General features: G+C 37.6%; 1 protein-coding gene across 2 annotated transcripts in view; it reads right to left on the bottom strand.

The window, feature by feature from the left end:
• LOC125647085 (E3 ubiquitin-protein ligase UBR5-like) overlaps positions 1-18849 on the bottom strand; it is a 58792-nt gene that overhangs the window by 25953 nt on the left and 13990 nt on the right. The window contains exons 15-33 of one of the 2 annotated variants that reach the window (XM_056142215.1): positions 17040-17151; positions 16487-16641; positions 15262-15453; positions 15092-15173; positions 14672-14794; positions 13942-14095; positions 12663-12808; positions 8962-9154; positions 7779-8019; positions 6644-6735; positions 5711-5857; positions 5121-5242; positions 4570-4796; positions 3892-4058; positions 2761-2941; positions 2449-2616; positions 1917-2025; positions 1357-1491; positions 417-566 (exon numbers count right to left, since the gene is read on the bottom strand). In XM_056142215.1, coding sequence (XP_055998190.1) covers positions 417-566; positions 1357-1491; positions 1917-2025; positions 2449-2616; positions 2761-2941; positions 3892-4058; positions 4570-4796; positions 5121-5242; positions 5711-5857; positions 6644-6735; positions 7779-8019; positions 8962-9154; positions 12663-12808; positions 13942-14095; positions 14672-14794; positions 15092-15173; positions 15262-15453; positions 16487-16641; positions 17040-17151 — 2896 coding nt within the window. Of the gene's footprint in view, positions 1-413; positions 567-1356; positions 1492-1916; positions 2026-2448; positions 2617-2760; positions 2942-3891; positions 4059-4569; positions 4797-5120; positions 5243-5710; positions 5858-6643; positions 6736-7778; positions 8020-8961; positions 9155-12662; positions 12809-13941; positions 14096-14671; positions 14795-15091; positions 15174-15261; positions 15454-16486; positions 16642-17039; positions 17152-18849 lie in introns of both variants that reach the window. The other variant, XM_056142213.1, reaches the window with a different exon arrangement.

Genomic DNA, 18849 nt, shown 5'->3' on the forward strand with positions numbered 1-18849 from the left:
AACCAACTTTTATTCAGTGTGAGAAATTTTCACGAGGTTTGCAAGAACTTCATCATCACAGATATTTCTCACTGGGAACCAGTCCTTCAAGATTTCTTACATTTGTTTAAGATAATCTCGGTCACAAATTTAGTCTCCAAAAACCAGTTCAACAATCGTAAATTGCAAATAAAAGTCGAGAGTAAATGTTGGTTTGCAGTAAAATTATGAAAGGCAGACAACATAGTGAAGCAATAAATTTGGTCCACACTACTGGGGAATGCAGCCCAGTGTAGAGTCACAAGATAGGTGGTAAATATTGTATCCTATGCTGTTGGTGTAAAGGCAACATCTGATTTTATCATGGACTGCTTGTATTATAGGCAATGTCTGCTCGTTTCATGGGCAGCCTCCTAGAATCAATCTAGCCTTACAACCTGAAGTGTGGCATCGCTCCAGCTGCTCATCGATGTAGTTCATGTCATCAGCGTCATTCCCATTACTTTGTTCCCCCTCGCTTTCATAATCTTCTTCCTGATTGGATGATTCTCCAGAGTCCTCTGAAAAGTGGGCCAAACTTCCAAGCCCTACAATAGATAAAAATAAATTGTATATTGCATATTTCTAATAGACAAATTATATGAACCAGACAGCAGGGTTGTAATGATTAACTGAAAAGTCGGTTAACCACGGTAAAAACACATAATTATGATTCAGTTTGGTTTATATATTCTGGGTTTCAGTTCAGTTTTGTTTACATTTTATTACATCCTATTTTGTGCTATATGTGCACTGCTATGATTGTTTGGACATTTTATCAATGCTAATCTACCCAGTGCAAGTTTAAGTATGCAATAGGATCGCGGTAGAGTGTTCGCTTCATCAACAGGAGGTCGTGCATTCAAAGCTGAGGCATAAACATAGGTAGTGATTGTTCCTTCACCATTATGTTTGGCAATTAGAAATGAGAGTCACAGGTCTTTCAGATATGACCTTAACAATGGAGGTCCCATGTCTAGACAGGTGTTAGCACGCTAAAAAACCCTCACTGCTAAAACTGTAAGCACCATGTATAGGTCTAAATTTGCAGTACCACACCTACAGCTTATAGTCATTTATAAAATAATGTTGACTTTAAATAAATCTTAATGAAATGCAGTACAAATTGATGTTTGATTACTTCAAGGTCCTCATTATTCTTGATTTCATTAAGTTATTTTAGTTTCTCACACAAAATATACACATAACTACTGACGAAAAAAAACCCGAAAACCAAGGTTTTGTTTCCTGAACCCAACCAAAAAATAACTTAACCATGCATGACAGACCAATCAGACAGTACAAGTATGCTGTACAATTGTAATAAGTGTTCTTTACCAGCATCAGAACCCGCTGTCGCCGCGGTAACAGCACTCCTCTGTACGCTAACATTGTCCTGGTTGCTATGACTACTCTCACTGTCACTCTCAGACTCCGCCAATAGGTCAAGATCCATGTCACTTTCTGCAGCTCCTAAAAAACAAATACCTCATTCAGCACACTGTCTGTGACTTACGTCATCTGTTTTATCAAAATCAATCAAAAACAATCCTATTTACATGTCATTCAACACTAAGCATCAACTGACAATGCATACAGCTCACAATCAGCTACTTTTTTTTATACTCGTCACGAGACAATGTGGCACAGTGTTGGTGTTATTAGTACTAGCATCATGAGTATTAGTGTACTAAATACTAGTGTCATTTTAGAAGTGGTGTATCAAGTATTGGTAACAAATAAGTACTGGTGTCAAATAATTACTGGTGTCAAATTGGTACTGGTGTCACATTAGTACAGGTGTCAAATAAGTACTGGTGTCACATTAGTACTGGTGTCAAATAAGTACTGGTGTCATTGGTACTGGTGTATTAAGAAGTGTATAGCATTGTACCAACCTCCTTCATTATCACCTTGGTCCTGATCAGAATGCTCTGATTGGTGGTCATCACGATCCTCATGATCTGATTGGTCCTCCTCACCTCCCATTCCCTCGACAACCTCCACCTAGTATCAGAAAACAATTTCAAAATACAATCCTATAAATAAACAAACTTTCACCAGGTATCATTAAAACAATTCTAAAATAAACACTGCAAATGCAACAATAGTTTAAAATCACATGCACAGCAGAAAAGTGTTAGTTTGATCTGAATTCATGTAGCAGAGTAAAGTATTGGAATCATCTTTTTGTAGTGTAGTGAAGAAGTGATTATTTGTATTTCTATTTTGACATGAATTTGTATAGTACAGAAGTGATTGTAGTAGTCTTTGACATGAGTTTGTTTAGCAGGAAAGTGTAACTATTTGTATTTTGACATGAATTTGTATAGTACAGAAGTGATTGTAGAAGTCTTTGACATGAGTTTGTTCAGCAGGAATGTGAAACTTTTTTATTTTGACATGAGTTTGTGTAGTACAGAAGCTGACCTCGTCCGGAGGCATGATTTCGTCATCTTCTCGGTCTTGGCCCGCCCTCTGGGAGGGTCCCCCCTGGGAGATTCGGGGATGAGAGATGTACGATACAGAATGGTTCTCCGAGTCTGCTGGGTGTGACCGTAGTGGCAGGGGGTCAGTGTTGAATATTTCTTCACTACCCTGTCAAAGATAATAAGAGAGTCAAACAGATCCAACATCTTTACACTTACTACATTTTCTAATACAAAAATGAACACAGGTATTCCTACATTCTCAGGCTGCTATTTCAAAACTTCTTTAACAGAATAAAAGACACACAGCTACCTGAATGGCGTCAATGTTGGCTGTAGCGAGTGTGAACGGCGCCGTGGGTCGTAAGACTCCCATCCTGACTGGAGTTATCAAGGAGTCCGCAATCTCACAGAGTTCCTCTATAGCGATCGTGATGAGAGCATTGAATGCTCGCTTACATCGGACCAATGGCTGACAGGCTGTGATGCTGGAGCTATACACAAAACAAGCAGCCTATTATTGTTTATCCAGGTAAAATACACACTAAGAAAAGATATATCTTAATGCTAAGGCCAACAATCAAAGGCCTCAAGGGCCTCAGTGTCGACTCGTCCATGATTTCCAACAAGGGGAGAGGTATATACATCACCGTCTTATAAACTTTAATGCTGAATCTTTAAAGCATGGTAAAACAAAATGTACATGCATAAGTATTATGCTTAACTAGATATCTGTGGAATTTCAATGTCAAAAACTAGGAACACAAAACATCGCTTGAGGAATTTATCCATAAAAGCTTCAAAATTTGTGCGAACAAAAAGTTCAAGATCAAAGGTCACTATCCATGGTATCCAGCACATCTGTACAAGATGTTCACTTATCGGTACCAACACGATGCCAAGGAGTGTTTGCTATGCGAGTCGACTCAAAAATTAATTACTTGGTTTTCAAGTCAATTTCGTCAAAAATAGATGCGAATAGCAGGCCTCCCCCTTTTTTCATGGAATAAAAACTCTCTTTAGTAGAATTAAACAGTTCCGGCATAGAACAAGTATCAGATAAAACCTCCTACAACGTGACATAGCAAAATTACTGTTGTAATTTTTCATCATATCTGTACAGATCTTAACATCATCATGATGAAACATATCCTTATTACCCTTTGCAAATAAACTACATGTACATATCCTCATCAGTCATTTGCAAAATTTTAACGGTTTACGCAAACATTAGCATGATCCACACTCAAACATTTCATTGATGGGAATATCTAAAATGCAGTTGGGGATTTCAGATTTTATTTCATTTATTTAAGGATAAAAATGTTTAATGCTCAATGTTTAAACAGACGCGGGTGGGCCTGATAACCAAGTAATTAACTTTTTAGCCATCTTCACAGTGCAGTTAAAATGCATAGTAATATCTACACATTTCATTTCCCACCTTTTCTTCTTGTTCGTGGCAGGGGTCATCTCAATGTTTAGAACAACAAATATCCTGGCCACCGATCTAATGAATCGACGAGTCACAGTCCTTGCCTCGACCTTCCTGCCCTCGATATTGTCGTTCTGCATTTCTCGGATCAAGGTCGTCAACAAAGTGTCCAACATCTGACAAAGTCAAGGAAAAGTTTACATGAAAAAGTGAAGATAACACAAGTGATCAATCTCATAATTCCTACAAGGAATATAAAATTAAGAGTTCAGCAAACATGGACCCCTGAACACACCAGAGGTCGAATCAGGTGCCTACATATAATCTCCCAATTTTATAGAAAACAAAATTCAAAGAACGTTTTATCTAGTCCCTAAATTGATTAAAGAATTTCTAGTTTCAACAGGCAAACAACTCCAAAATACCACAAGTCAATTCTTGTTTGGGTGCAAGAAATTTTCATGAGGTTCATAAGAACCTCCTCGATGCGAATATTTCTCAACACAAACCACCAGTCTTTTAATGTCTCTTACATTAGTTCAAGATTACCTCAGTTGTGAAAATCAATTGCCGCAAACTAATTGATCACACTGGTAAATTGTGAAAGAAAGTCATCACGAGCAAAAGCTGGATCACAGTACTTAAAAGTCTTGATTTTAACAATAAGAACGGTATTTAAGGTGGTACCTCTACGCTGCACTTGACCAGCAGGTTGTGGGTGAATTTGTCCAGCCGGGCCGTCCCACTCTGACTGTCCAGGTAAAGCTGGTCCTCATACACAACGTCCGGTGAAGTGGTTCCCTTTTTACCACTCATAATCATCGACATCACCGCCGTCCAGTCATTAAGTATCCGCTCCAGTGAGCGGCGACTGAAACGAGGAGGTTCAAGGTCGTGCTCAGGCATCTCCACGTCTGAATGAAATAAACACATACCGTAAAGAAAACATCAATACCAACGTCAGAAGCTGAATTTCTAAAACTCTCAAGGCAAAGGAGTTTTTTTTTTAATATGCCATTAAACTGTATATATGTAAATATTACAACAGAAAGGTAGGCTCCAACATAAAATGTCTTAGCTGATGATTTGTAGCTCTCTGGGACATTGAGACAGATCATAGAGCTACAAATCTGCAGCTAAGATTGTCTACGCAAAAGAAATCTGACAAAAGATTGGAAGAAAGGAGCATATGCGAATATTGCTGAGGAAAGTTGGACTACAGTAACAGAATGCTGTACCTGGATCCTGGGGGACAGCCTTCCGGGAGGAGGGGACCCGCGACCTGTTGGGGCGGTACTGTCTCTGTTCAATCAATTGCCTTCCAACTGTCTGCACCAAAAACAGCAGAATGTTCTCTCCTCTACAAAACGACACAAAAAATTCACATCTCTTGTTTATACATTGTCTTCTCTAACAATGAATTTCTTAACAATATCACAGCACGCAAGTGATGGTCTGTGTTTAATTCCACATACTTATCTGTGTTTAATTCCACATACTTATCTGTGTTTAATTCCACATACTTATCTGGTAAACATCTTATATCTGGCTCTATTTATTACTACTACCCTAATCATAATTATCCAGGTTCTTTATCAATTATCCTGCTTTTATTCATTATCTGGTTCTATTCATTATCATGGTTCTATTCATTATCTGGTTCTATTCATTATCTGCTTTTATTCATTATCCTGGTTCTATTCATTATTCTGCTTTTATTCATTATCTGGTTCTATTCATTATCCTGGTTCTATTCATTATCTGGTTCTATTCATTATCCTGCTTTTATTCATTATCTGGTTCTATTCATTATCTTGGTTCTACTCACCTGCTGTTAGGAAGCTTCACCAAGTCTGTCTCTGCCAACAGTCGGTTCAACAACTCAAAGCGAGGCTGCTGCTGGCCTGCAATCAGGGCTTTACATTTGCATTTCTCCCAGCAGTCACAGTAGGCCGTGGGGGAGGTTCTCTTCATTCTACAAACATACAGACAACAGTAGTATTCCAGATCAACAAACAGACAACAGTAGTATTCCAGATCAACAAACAGACAACAGTAGTATTCCAGTTCAACAAACAGACAACAGTAGTATTCCAGATCACAATTTAACTTTAGGCATAAACCTGGGCTGTTAAAGTTCCCCAACAGATAACAGTAGAATTCCAAGGGCTGTTAATGTTCCCGAACACTATTGTCCAGTCCCCATTCCAGATGGGTGTCTGTATAGTCATGCTTGCAGGCTTTCTTTACATCTTGAATAAGACTGAATTTTTTGTTCAGATAGGGATTTTTTTTAATCAACATACAATCACCGATGTTTTTGCTTCAGGTAAAGAAAGTTTATTTTTCTTTTTTAAAGATAAAGACCATGGCTGACTCGCACAATTGCATTCATTTGTTACCCCCACACTTTCTCTCCCAGTCCAAAGTACATGAAGTGTAGTCTAAAACTCTGTATTTTGACAACAGGTGATCATTTCAGAAATATATCTTACTTACACTGTCTCAAAATTGGAAATTTCTAAACTATCAGATGGGAACATTTTGCTTATTTTCGTATTGGGAAGGGTCCTTTTATCGGACCCATTTTAGGGAGATCGACAGCCTTGAGAATTCTCTAAACATCATATGTACAAAGATGCAGATTTTGACACATTTTATAAATTATCACACACGAGACGGTGGCAAAACATGAACTCTACCGACATAATCACACATACAAACATTTCAGTATTAAAATCTGGTAACTATGACAACTTACTTGCAGTCATGTCCTTTGTGACAGACCCGAGCACACTCCGTACAACAACATAAGGAGCCCACTAATCCACAAGTCTTGCACTCGAAAATGTCCTGTAGTAAAGCAATATAGTTTATCATTTACACAGGAGCTGTGCAATTAATTGTTTACTCAGGAGCTGTGAAATTAATCATTTACTCAGGAGCTGTGAAATTAATCGTTTACTCAGGAGCTGTGATAATCATTTACACAGGAGCTGTGAAATTAATCATTTACACAGGAGCTGTGAAATTAATCATTTACACAGGAGCTGTAAAATTAATAATTTACACAGGAGCTGTAAAATTAATCATTTTCGTTGTCCTTTAGTGAAGCAATAGCAAATTTTAAGTTTTACACAGGAGAGCTGTGAAATTAATCATTTACACAGGAGCTGTGAAATCAATCATGTTGGGGTGTATATTTCATTGTTTTTGTAGTTTGGCCATACAATATACTGCAGACGTATTTAATTCCACAGAGTCACAATGTCGAGGATTATCATTTTTATTTCGGTCTGTAGGTACAAAATTCTGCTGAGTTGCCTATGGCTTACATCTTTTAAATCTGCTGGTATGAAATTATGCGGATTTTCTGTGGCTGCGGAGTTTGTGGAAATAAATACTGCGTGGTAAAAAGTATGTTTACAACTATTCAGTAAACCACAATAAAGAGAGACAACTCTTATCCTGAAAAGATCCAAGTCTCCAGCGATCGAATTATACAAAAATTTGAACCTACGGAAATAAATGATTTTACAGCACATTTTTGTGGGTAATGATAGAGATACTATAAAATAAATTATGTGAATTATATAAGTATATGCAAGTGAATTCATATCAGACTATTCCTGCCTATTCTGAGTGAATAACATCAAATTGGACTAATCCAGCCTATTCTAAGTGAATAACATTAAATCAGACTAATCCAGCCTATTCTGAGTGAATAACATTAAATCAGACTAATCCAGCCTATTCTGAGTGAATAACATCAAATTAGACTAATCCAGCCTATTCTGAGTGAATAACATCAAATTAGACTAATCCAGCCTATTCTGAGTGAATAACATTAAATCAGACAATTCCAGCCTATTCGAAGTGATTAACACCAATCTCACCTGCTTGATGTGTTCTCTACCGGTCCAGGTGAAACTACAGGTGTCGTTACAACACAGCATCTGTAGGGGAGAGTTGTCAAGACTGGATCCTGTGGGGTACAGCATCTGCATCAAGGTGGCCCTATCCACCCACCCCGATTCATTAGTGGCCACTCGCTTAGCAGTGTCCAGCACCACTAGAGCTGCAGCATAAGCACAGCCACGCACTGCCTGCATAAACACTGTACAGCCATCAGCATTCCTGTAATGGGGAAAAATCATAATTCTATCTGTTTAAAAAAGTACTACCATAAAATCAGCTACATTTTTTTTTTTTAGAATGTTAGAAAAAATGTTGAAGAATATAGTTATGAATTAAATGAAACTAAAACACAAGGTCATTGAACAAGATTTCTACCCTAGATGTTTTGATGAAATTTCTTGCATGAATTTTCACTATTATATCAATTATTTTAAGATTGAAAATTCTGACATTTATATCCAGATTTCACAGGGGGTCGTCTCAAAAGTTATCAATTTTTACTATTAGATCCTATGGGTATTTGTTGGAAATGCACCAATTTTTCACATTTCTTTCATTTCTATTTCTGCCCTAGGAATTTCTATTTCTTTCCAACATAAGAAAGTTAATGTGAAAAGTCACCAAATAGTGAAATTCTAAAAAAGTCAACCATCTGGCTTGGTCAAGGATCATAATAAAGTTTTTTTCAATGCCCCATCCCTCTAAATTTGGCATATCGTGGTATATATTGGTATATAAGAATCATTTTGTAAAGAAATAAAACTGTTAAGATTGCTGATATGTTTCTTTTGATGTTCTGTCAAAGAATTCTTAGTAAAATGCCCACCGCCACCTCAAATATGCGAGCGAGTCATGCTTTGTTCTTGCATTGTTAACAAAACTGGAAAACAATTTTGTAAAAGTCATTTAAGCGTTTTACCCAATTAATATCTTAAAGCACAATTTCTGACACATGAACGTTATGGGTAATGTTAATTTTGCATTAAAAACACAATACACAAGTCATTTATAACATTGCACCAACAACTGCATGAAAATAAAAAGCTGCACAAAGTCATGTGCATTCGAATTAGACTCAGCCTTGTTAAACAAAATCTGTACAAACTTCTTCACACTTTATCTGGTGCCATACAAGCACCTGTTGCTATGATAGTGTTATACCTGGCGGTCAGCAGTTCTACAAGGTGGGGCTGTAACTGCGAACAATCACACAGGACCTTCAGAATGGCCATTGAGTTCACTCGTCTTTCTTTCTCCTCCAGCTTGACCGGTGGGATGGACACGGTGCTGAACTCTCCAGAAACAAGCGGGACACTGTGAGTGCTGGACTGAGGAGGATGGGACACATTGTGATCTGAAAGTTATATAGTCATGGCATCAAACACTGAAACAAAGGTTCACGAATGGCAATATCCCTCCCTTTTTATTCGCAATTCAAAGTCAGGTTCTGTTGAATATTCTACAAATAATTGTGTAGACCAGGTTTTAAACTTGTCGAAACATACCATTTTTTAAATAGTTTTATCCACCGAGTTAATTTCCAAAAGTAAAAGCCATTTACACTTTGTACAGTTTGTGAGTTTGTATAAAAACATACAATATTTATTTATACTTGATAGTCCATTGATTATCAACTGTCCCTATATGGTTTTTAAACACATTTATCTATACATAATAGTAAATATTTATATTGCCCCAGTCCTTGTTTCTCAGTTTTCATTGGTTATCAAATGTCCCTTAATGCTTTTTTAACTAGAAAAGTTCACTTGGAGGTTAAAGCATGTGTGATAAATTGGTTGAAAGCCCTCTAAAATATTTTGCAAAACTTCGAGACTATGGCATGATGAGATATATGATGTAACAAGAGGTACTGTGAGCAATGCTCACTAAGAATACCCCCCGCTTACCCCAATCTCCCAAAGGGTGTTGGTAATAGGTATAAACTACCTCTTTTCTGAGTGTAAAAAACAAATGGCATGACAAACCGAACCATATTGCTACTTCGATGTCCAGTGCACGTGACCTTTGACCTTTTGACCCCAAAATCAATAGGGAACATCTTCATCCCATGGGTAGTCCATATGTATGATATGGTGACTGTAGGTGGAAAGGATAACGCTTTAGAGCCCGGAAACCATATTGCTACTTCGATGTCCAGTGCGCTTGACCTTTGACCCCAAAATCAATAGGGAACATCTTCATCCCATGAGTAGTCCATTTGTATGATATGGTGACTGTAGGTGGAAAGGATAACGTTTTAGAGCCCGGAAACCATATTGCTACTTCGATGTCCAGTGCGCTTGACCTTTGACCTTAAAATCGATAGGGAACATCTTCATCCCATGGGTAGTCCATATGTATGATATGGTGACGGTAGGTGGAAAGGATAATGCTTTAGAGTCCGGAAACCATTGCGTCTACAGACGGACGGACAACCCGATTCCAGTATACCCCCCCCCCCCCACAACTTGTTGCGGGAGGTATAATAATACAAGAGGCCCACAGGCTTTAATGGTCACCCAAGCATCCACAGAAATCTATTCAGTCTTTCAATTCAGCAAAAATGTCAATCTTGCTAAACCACATATTGTATTTTATACAATGACAACACATGACTTAATGATACACAAACAGCAAATATTGTAGGAATAAAAAAATCAGCAGAAAATGATATTTGTTTCATTGCTTTTTATTTCTTGTTAAAGGCACCCATTTTCAAGCCAGAAGATACATTTCCCCATTTGTGTCCCCCCCCCCCCCCCCCCTACTTTTCTGATTGAAACCGTAATATATCTGTGGATTTAGCCTAGCATGCACTAACTCATCTTTGAATATGTCACCATTGCAGAAAAACTTTATTATATTTCTAAAATTTTGCTTATGTATAATTTTATCTCCCTCAGGTCACTTAATAAATATAAAACAAAATAATATGCCACCCCCCCCCCCCCCCTTTCCAGGTCAGAACTTCTTTCCCAGTGATATAAAAATCTAACAGTTCTGTAGACAGATTTTGTACTTTCTCTAAATGTGCATTTACATATACAGTGGAACCCCGTTATTACGTTCCCCCTTTATTACGTTAGTCCGCATATTACGTTGGAATTTCAAAGCACAAAACCATTTCTTAACAAACCTATATAAAATAGACCTCGTTATTACGTTGTCCTAAAATGCCGGGACTCGGTATTACGTTGTAAATATTCCGACAAAAACGTAATAAACCCCTAATTATTCAATAGTGATTCTCAAAATAATAAGCCATTCACACCTTGACTGCCTGAGGCAGTCACCACGTAAATTTCCTGGTCTGTTTGGGGATTAGAGACGCTTGACTGATCACGCTTCGATAGATCTAGCGACATCAATACAGGTGAATACCCCGTATAGAAGCCAGTGATAAACAATTAAATAATGTTTATTTAGAAATTGTACTCTATGAAATTTACTTCATTTTTCATATTTTGATAATCAAAGAAATAATTTCTCAACCACCTGCGTGTTCAGCATAGTGTGATTACCTTCGCTATTAAAACTCTATTCACGGACAGCTTTGGTACCAAACAAGAAAGACAAAATTTATCGTAGCAATGTTACAACCGCTTGGGTAACTGCTTGGACATAGGTGACTAAAGGTGTTCATTTAAAAAAATTGTTCGTTGTTTGGACATGCAGCTTGGGTGTTCGTAAATCTCGTCCATACATACACCAATCTATCGGCCGATTTGTGCACGGCATTTACCTCAGTGAATATTTTAAAATCCCTTGATGCGCACGTGATTTTAGTGCCATCATTTAGCGTTATAAATGAAATCTTCGTGCATCATTATATTTTTTTTAATGTGGATTGCGATTAAATTGTTCTCCGTGCAAGTTTATCGTTGGTGAGAAGTGTGCAAGTGTTGGGTATCGTGTGCGTTTTGTGTCTATAGTTTTGTTGTTTTTTGGGTGGGATTTTTTTTTATTGTGTTGTGTATTGTGTAATTAAGAGAACTTAATAAAAACGATGTTTTGTTATTTTTTAATACGAATGTTGAATACGAACCGGAACGAGTTATTGAGAGAAATTTACATGAACGCATTGTTTTAAAGTTGAACAAAATGGCGGTCCAAACGAATGCAGAAAAAGCAACGTTTATCAAAACATCCTTATGTATCCTACACCGAAATAAAGAAAGGGGATAAGAACATGAAGAATTACGGACATTAAAGATAAGATGTAAATAAAACAAAGTATCATAGTCTTTTAAACAAAGAAACAGTAAAGATATATTCACACACCCCATCACAGAGTACCAACGGACGATATACAATTTCCAAATGATATTTTTAACGGATTTCACTTGGAACGTTTATTACGTTGCCCCCAGTATTACGTTATTTTATCGTGACAAAATGGAAAACGTAATAACGGGGTTCCACTGTACTTTACATCAGCTTTCAGCATAACAAAGGGAGAGTAACACAGACGCTGCAACCTACACCCGTTGGACCTGTACGCACATTACGCACTTTGAATTGATACCACACACATTCCGAATAGAAAAGCCTTAAATTAGGTCATGGTGTACCAATCTATCTGACATGTTAAATGATTATGTATTTCTCCAAGAGGGAGGTTGTGACAAAATGTCTGTGCAATATCTGTACCCATGATGAGAAAAAGCCCAGAAAAGTACTTGACCTACTTATAGCCCTTAAGTAGGTCATGATGCACCAATGAAGTTGAAATGTGAACTGATTTTGTAGCTGGGTGGGGAGTCTTAAGGGGGGGAGGGGTAAAGCCTACCTTGTTGCAGGGTTTCGTAGCTGGGTGGGGGGTCAGGGGGCCACTGTAGCGTGGGGGGAGGGGTAACGCCTACCTTGTTGCAGGGTTTCGTAGCTGGGTGGGGGGTCAGGGGGCCACTGTAGCGTGGGTATAGACATGTCCTCGGACTCCCTCACATCAATTCCACTGACAGCTCGAGCAGCTGATGATGCTCGTTTCATCATTTCTCTCAGGCTGACACTGAAATAATTACAATTCTGTAAAGTCAACACTGAAATCATTACAATTCTGTAAAGTCAACACTGAAATGATTACACTTCTATAAAGTCGACACTGAAATGATTTAACTTCTAAAAAGTTAACACTGAAATGATTACAATGCTGTCAAGTCAACATCATTTAGATGTAGTAATAAATCAATTACTGTTAGTGCTGTCCCAGTTGACAACAATCACAAATTTACAGATTTACAGTATCTATACATACAATTGTAACTACAGTGAAAACAATCACTAATTTACAGCATCTATATGTACAATTGTAACTACAGTGAAAACAATCACTAATTTACAGCATCTATATGTACAATTGTAACTACAGTGAAAACAATCACTAATTTACAGCATCTATATGTACAATTGTAACTACAGTGAAAACAATCACTAATTTACAGTATTTAGATGTACAATTGTACCTGTACAGTGAAAACGATCACTAATTTACAGCATCTATATGTACAGTTGTACCTGTACAGTGAAAACGATCACTAATTTACAGCATCTATATGTACAATTGTAACTACAGTGAAAACAATCACTAATTTACAGCATTTATACATACAATTGTAACTACAGTGAAAACAATCACTAATTTACAGCATCTATACATACAATTGTAACTACAGTGAAAACAATCACTAATTTACAGCATCTATATGTACAATTGTACCTGTACAGTGAATACAGCTGCAGATCTGTATCTCTCTAGGAAAACATTGTAACAGATCAGAGAGCTACAGTCAATATTGGAAGGTAAGTTTGGATACATATATAGTGGGAAAAATATCCAAGGAATTTTTTTACATTAAATTTTTGTGATGGCAAAGCAACAATTCAGCAATATAAGACCTCCATCCTGCAAAGATTTTTTCTGTCTTGTAATTTGCAGGTTTTTATAAGGGGTGGTTGATTTGTAGCTCTGGTCTATATTAAGTTTTATAAGGGGTGGTTGATCTGTAGCTCTGGTCTATATTAAGTTTCATAAGGGGTGGTAGATCTGTAGCTCTGGTCTGTCCCAGTATTTTCCCAGAGAGCTACAGACCCGCAGCAACAAAAAATGTGGAGTACACTCCCGATTCCAGTGATTATTCTTACCACCTTGAGCTTGGGTCAGCATTACGTGACTGGATGGCATTCAGTGCGTCTACCGCACTGCTCACTGCATTAATCGCCTCCAGGGCAGAGCTGAACGAACTACTTGTGGTTGTGGTGGTGGTGGTAGCACCAACAGTAGACAGTGGCACTGGATCTGAAATACCAAATAGATCGTGTCAGTTAAAATCAATGAACCCCTGACTACTGAACTGATTCATAAAGTTGACCACTATTTCCTGGATCGGTCAGTAGAGTCCCAAAACCAGCCTCAAAATATGGTCCAGAGCACCTCATTAAGACCCAAATTTAAAAATGATGAACAAGATGTGTTTGTGAAACACTGATGCCCCCATGCCAGCAAAGGTGATAATGGCCAATGTTAAAAAGTTTTTCAAAGGTCAAACCCTAAGGTCAAGGTCATGAGGTCAAAAGTTTTTGCACCCAAAGGAAAGACTTGTCACAAGGTATATACATGTGAAATATAAAAACCATAACACCATCTAGTCTAAAGTTAGGGCCAAGGTTTAAGTTTGTGTGGACAAATAAATAGACAGACTAAAACTATATGCCTACAAACCTCTGATTACGGAGGATAAAATAGAACTCGTTCACTCAATGACTTGTCCATTCAATGACTTGTTCACTCAATGAATCAGGCAAATCACATGCATTATGTTCCTACATCTATGTCCCCTCTAGCTGCAGGGAGGATTAATAACCATGCCCATACCTTGGTCATAGTCTTTGTTTGAAGTGGGAACACACATGGCCACACAGGTGTGCAGTATATTCCTGTTTCCATCACAGTGCTCCTTAATAATGTCCTGTAGCACCTTCTGACTGGCAGCTGAATCTAGGAAAAACAGAGATTATCAACCTTAATAATGTCCATTAGCATTCATCTGACTGGTCTTGTCAGAGATCTAGTAACTGATTATAATACCTCGTCTGAGATTAGTAACTGATTACATTACTTTGTCTGAGATCTAGTAACTGATTACATTACCTTGTCACCGATCTAGTAAACTGATTACAATATCTTGTCCGAGATCTAGTAACTGATTACAATACTTTGAGATCTAGTAACTGATTACATTACCTTATCAGAGATCTAGTAATTGATTACAATACCTCGTCTGAGATTTAGTACCTTGCTCATGTTCCAGGGAAAGCAGAATGGACTTGACCTTCTCCAGATCACAGCGCAGTATGTGTGGGACCAAGGCCTGATGCTACAACAAACAGGAAGATGTCATGGAGGAGGGTCAGCCACAGAAGAAAAGAATTGTTTGTGAATACAGACTAATTTACCATACATACCTCGACAGCAAGCACCAGGATACAGACTTTGTTCTTCATGTTGTTTCCCACTGCATTCAGACACTGGACTCTCATCCCCAGGGCACGGACTGGGGGGAGATTCAACCACAGGGGGTCACGTATGCCCTCTGCACAGTCCTTAGCCAAAGGATACAGGGCACCATTTCCATCCTGCAGCTGAACCAACAGCTCCTGCGTAACAATCAACGTAAACTTAACAATCTAAATCCTCAATCCTTGAGATAACAGCTCCTGAGTAACAACCAACGCAAACTTAACAATCTAAATCCTCAATCCTTGAGATAACAGCTCCTGAGTAACAATCAACGCAAACTTAACAATCTAAATCCTCAATCCTTGAGATAACAGCTCCTGAGTAACAATCAACGTAAACTTAACAATCTAAATCCTCAATCCTTGAGATAACAGCTCCTGCGTAACAATGAACGTAAACTTAACAATCTAAATCCTCAATCCTTGAGATAACAGCTCCTGAGTAACAATCAACGTAAACTTAACAATCTAAATCCTTAAAATAACCTTTATGTATGACAGCATCTATTTAATAAATTACATTTAAGGTCATCAGATAACCAAGATTTTGGACGTATCAAATGAAGCAGGATTCTGCTGTGCTTACTGGGAATTATCTATTATATGATAAACAACAATGTAAATTACACAAAATGCACCAATAAAAAGATGGTTTTAAAGGATTTCCATTTTTAGGTAATTTATTTCCATTCAATTCTCTAGTAAGAATTTGTGAAAAATACCAAAATAAAGGTAGTTTCAATGGAAAATTTTGAGGTATATATGGGTTTCTAGCATACATTAAAACATTTACAAATAGTATTACAAAATTCTTGAACAATTTTTAGGGTGCCCTATGTTCTTATTACAAAAATTCTCAATAAATCAATATCAAAATTCTCAAGTTAATCCTAAAATAACATAACAAAGTCCTAAATTGACTTAACATTAAAATCCTCAAAGATCTTTAAATAACTTAATATCAAGCATAGAAACATTTTATTTCCACAAATTCTAGAATCCTGTATCTGTACATGCTAGATCTTCATGTATATCTAGGTATATATATCACATACAACGAAATTTGTATATTGTTTAACATAATATTTGAGACATTTTAAAAGTTTTAAAATACCCTACAAAATGTAAAATACACTGGTAACTATTGAAAGCAAGGAAAATGAAAACATACATCTCCGGTATTGTGTAATGTGATGTCGCTACGGTGTTCGCCAAGAAAAGTCTGCGCATCTGTCTGGAAGGTGGCATCTTGCTCCACTTTGCCAGAGGTTAGGTTGTAAATGGTGTAGCTCAGTCGAGATCCAGATCTAGCGATCAAGTGAATCCCTACAACATAAAAACCACACACCACTTAACATTTGCTTTATAAAACTAAACCTAAACTCACAATAGTCAATGCAATACATTCGTTAATCAAAAACCTCAAATAAACAATCTACCTTAATATTTTTGAAATTTTTGTTCCTTTGTGTAAACTGTACTGAAAAGCAGAGCATGGAGTTTTTATAGATCCCATAATGAACCCTAAGCATTGAGTTTGTAAATACCACAATGAACCCGAAGTTTGTGGCACCTAACCAACAGCTTGTGCCGTCCCAATTCAATAAAAAATTCTACAAGATACATAAAACAACAAATTATACATGTGCTCCCCCACCCACATCAGCACATCCCCCACCCCCATCACTGTTACAGGGGGATCACACATATTGTCCACTACTGACCCTCACAATCCACAGCCACGGCCAATATCTGACCACTTTCTGTCAGGGTCACTTTCTTTGGGGTCTTCTGAAAACAATCCGGCAGGCGAGGGGCATTGGCACTCTTCAACACCTGAAGAATAAATTTTTACAATCTCATCCAAACCCAATAATACATTTCCTTAGCATCTCACAATTGTCATTGAACAGGTACCAATATGTGGTACATTACATGTATAAATCATCTCACAATTGTCATTGAACAGGTACCAATATGTGGTACATTACATGTATAAATGCATCATATCTGAAAAGTTTGATATTCGACACGATAGACAAAGGTTTGAGATGAGCTAAATTCAACTTTGATAAAATCATAGTTAATTCAAGAATCCTATTTTCTTTTTTACTTCTAAAGGGGATGTCCTTAGTAACAGACTATTACTTCAGTACGAGTGATTGTCTTTGTTATCAGCTATACCTCCCACAGCCCAGCAACAGCCCCTCCCACCACTGTCTGTGTAATCAGTTGTCCCTTACACAAAAAAACTGTGTGGTCCTATTACATGCTTTACAACAAGAGATGTTTGTAAAACACATATGCCCCCCCCACCCATGGTGCAAAATTGAAAAAGGGTTATATACACACACATCATTTAATTGAGAGTAGTATCATCAATTCAAAATATTGAGCAGACAATATCTTCCTATGTCAAGAGTGGATTGACCATGTGACCTAAAATCAATAGGGGTAATCAACTCATGAAGATGTACCAGTGTACCAAGTTTGATGTCTGTCAAGCAAAGGGTTCTCGAGATATTGAGCGGACAGTATATTCCTATGTCCAGTTTGACCCTTGACCATGTGACCTCAAAATCAATAGGTGTCATCATCTCCTGATGATGTACCAATGTACCAAGTTTAATGTCTGTCAAGCAAAGTGTTCTCAAGATATTGAGCAGACAGTATATTCCAATGTCCAGTTTGACCCTTGACCTTTGACCATGTGATCTGAAAATCAATAGGGGTCATCTTCTCTTGAAGATGTATCAGTGTACCAAGTTTGATGTCTGTCAAGCAAAGGGTTCTCAAGATACTGAGCGGACAGTATATTCCTATGTCCAGTTTGACCCTTGACCTTTGACCATGTGACCCCAAAATCAATAGATGTCATCTTCTCCTATTGATGTACCAAGTTTAATGTCTGTCAAGCAAAGGGTTCTCAAGATATTGAGCAGACAGTATATTCCAATGCCCAGTTTGACCCTTGGCCTTTGACCATGTGATCTGAAAATCAATAGGGGTCGCCTTCTCCTGAAGATGTACCAGTGTAACAAGTTTGATGTCTATGAAGCAAAGGGTTCTCAAGATATTAAGCGGACAGTATATTCCTATGTCCAGTTTGACCCTTGACCTTTGACTATGTGACTTCAAAATCAATAGATGTCATCTCCTGATGATGTACCAGTGTACCAAGTTTGATGTCTGTCAAGCAAAGGGTTCTCAAGATATTGAACGGACAGTATATTCCTATGTCCAGTTTGACCCTTGACTATGTGACTTCAAAATCAATAGGTGTAATCTTCTCCTGAGGATGTACCAGTGTACCAAGTTTGATGTCTGTCAAGTAAAGGGTTCTCAAGATATTGAGTGGACAGTATATTCCTATGTCCATAGTAGATTGACCCTTGACCTTTAACCTTTTGATCTGAAAAACAATAGGGGTCCTCTTCTTTTCATAACCAACCCACATATGAAATATCATTACGATCAAGTGAATGGTTCTCAAGATAATGAGCGGACAACATGTGGTCTACCGACCGACAGGTG

The sequence above is a fragment of the Ostrea edulis genome, chromosome 6 (assembly GCF_947568905.1).
Source record: "Ostrea edulis chromosome 6, xbOstEdul1.1, whole genome shotgun sequence".
Taxonomy (NCBI): Eukaryota; Metazoa; Mollusca; class Bivalvia; order Ostreida; family Ostreidae; genus Ostrea; species Ostrea edulis.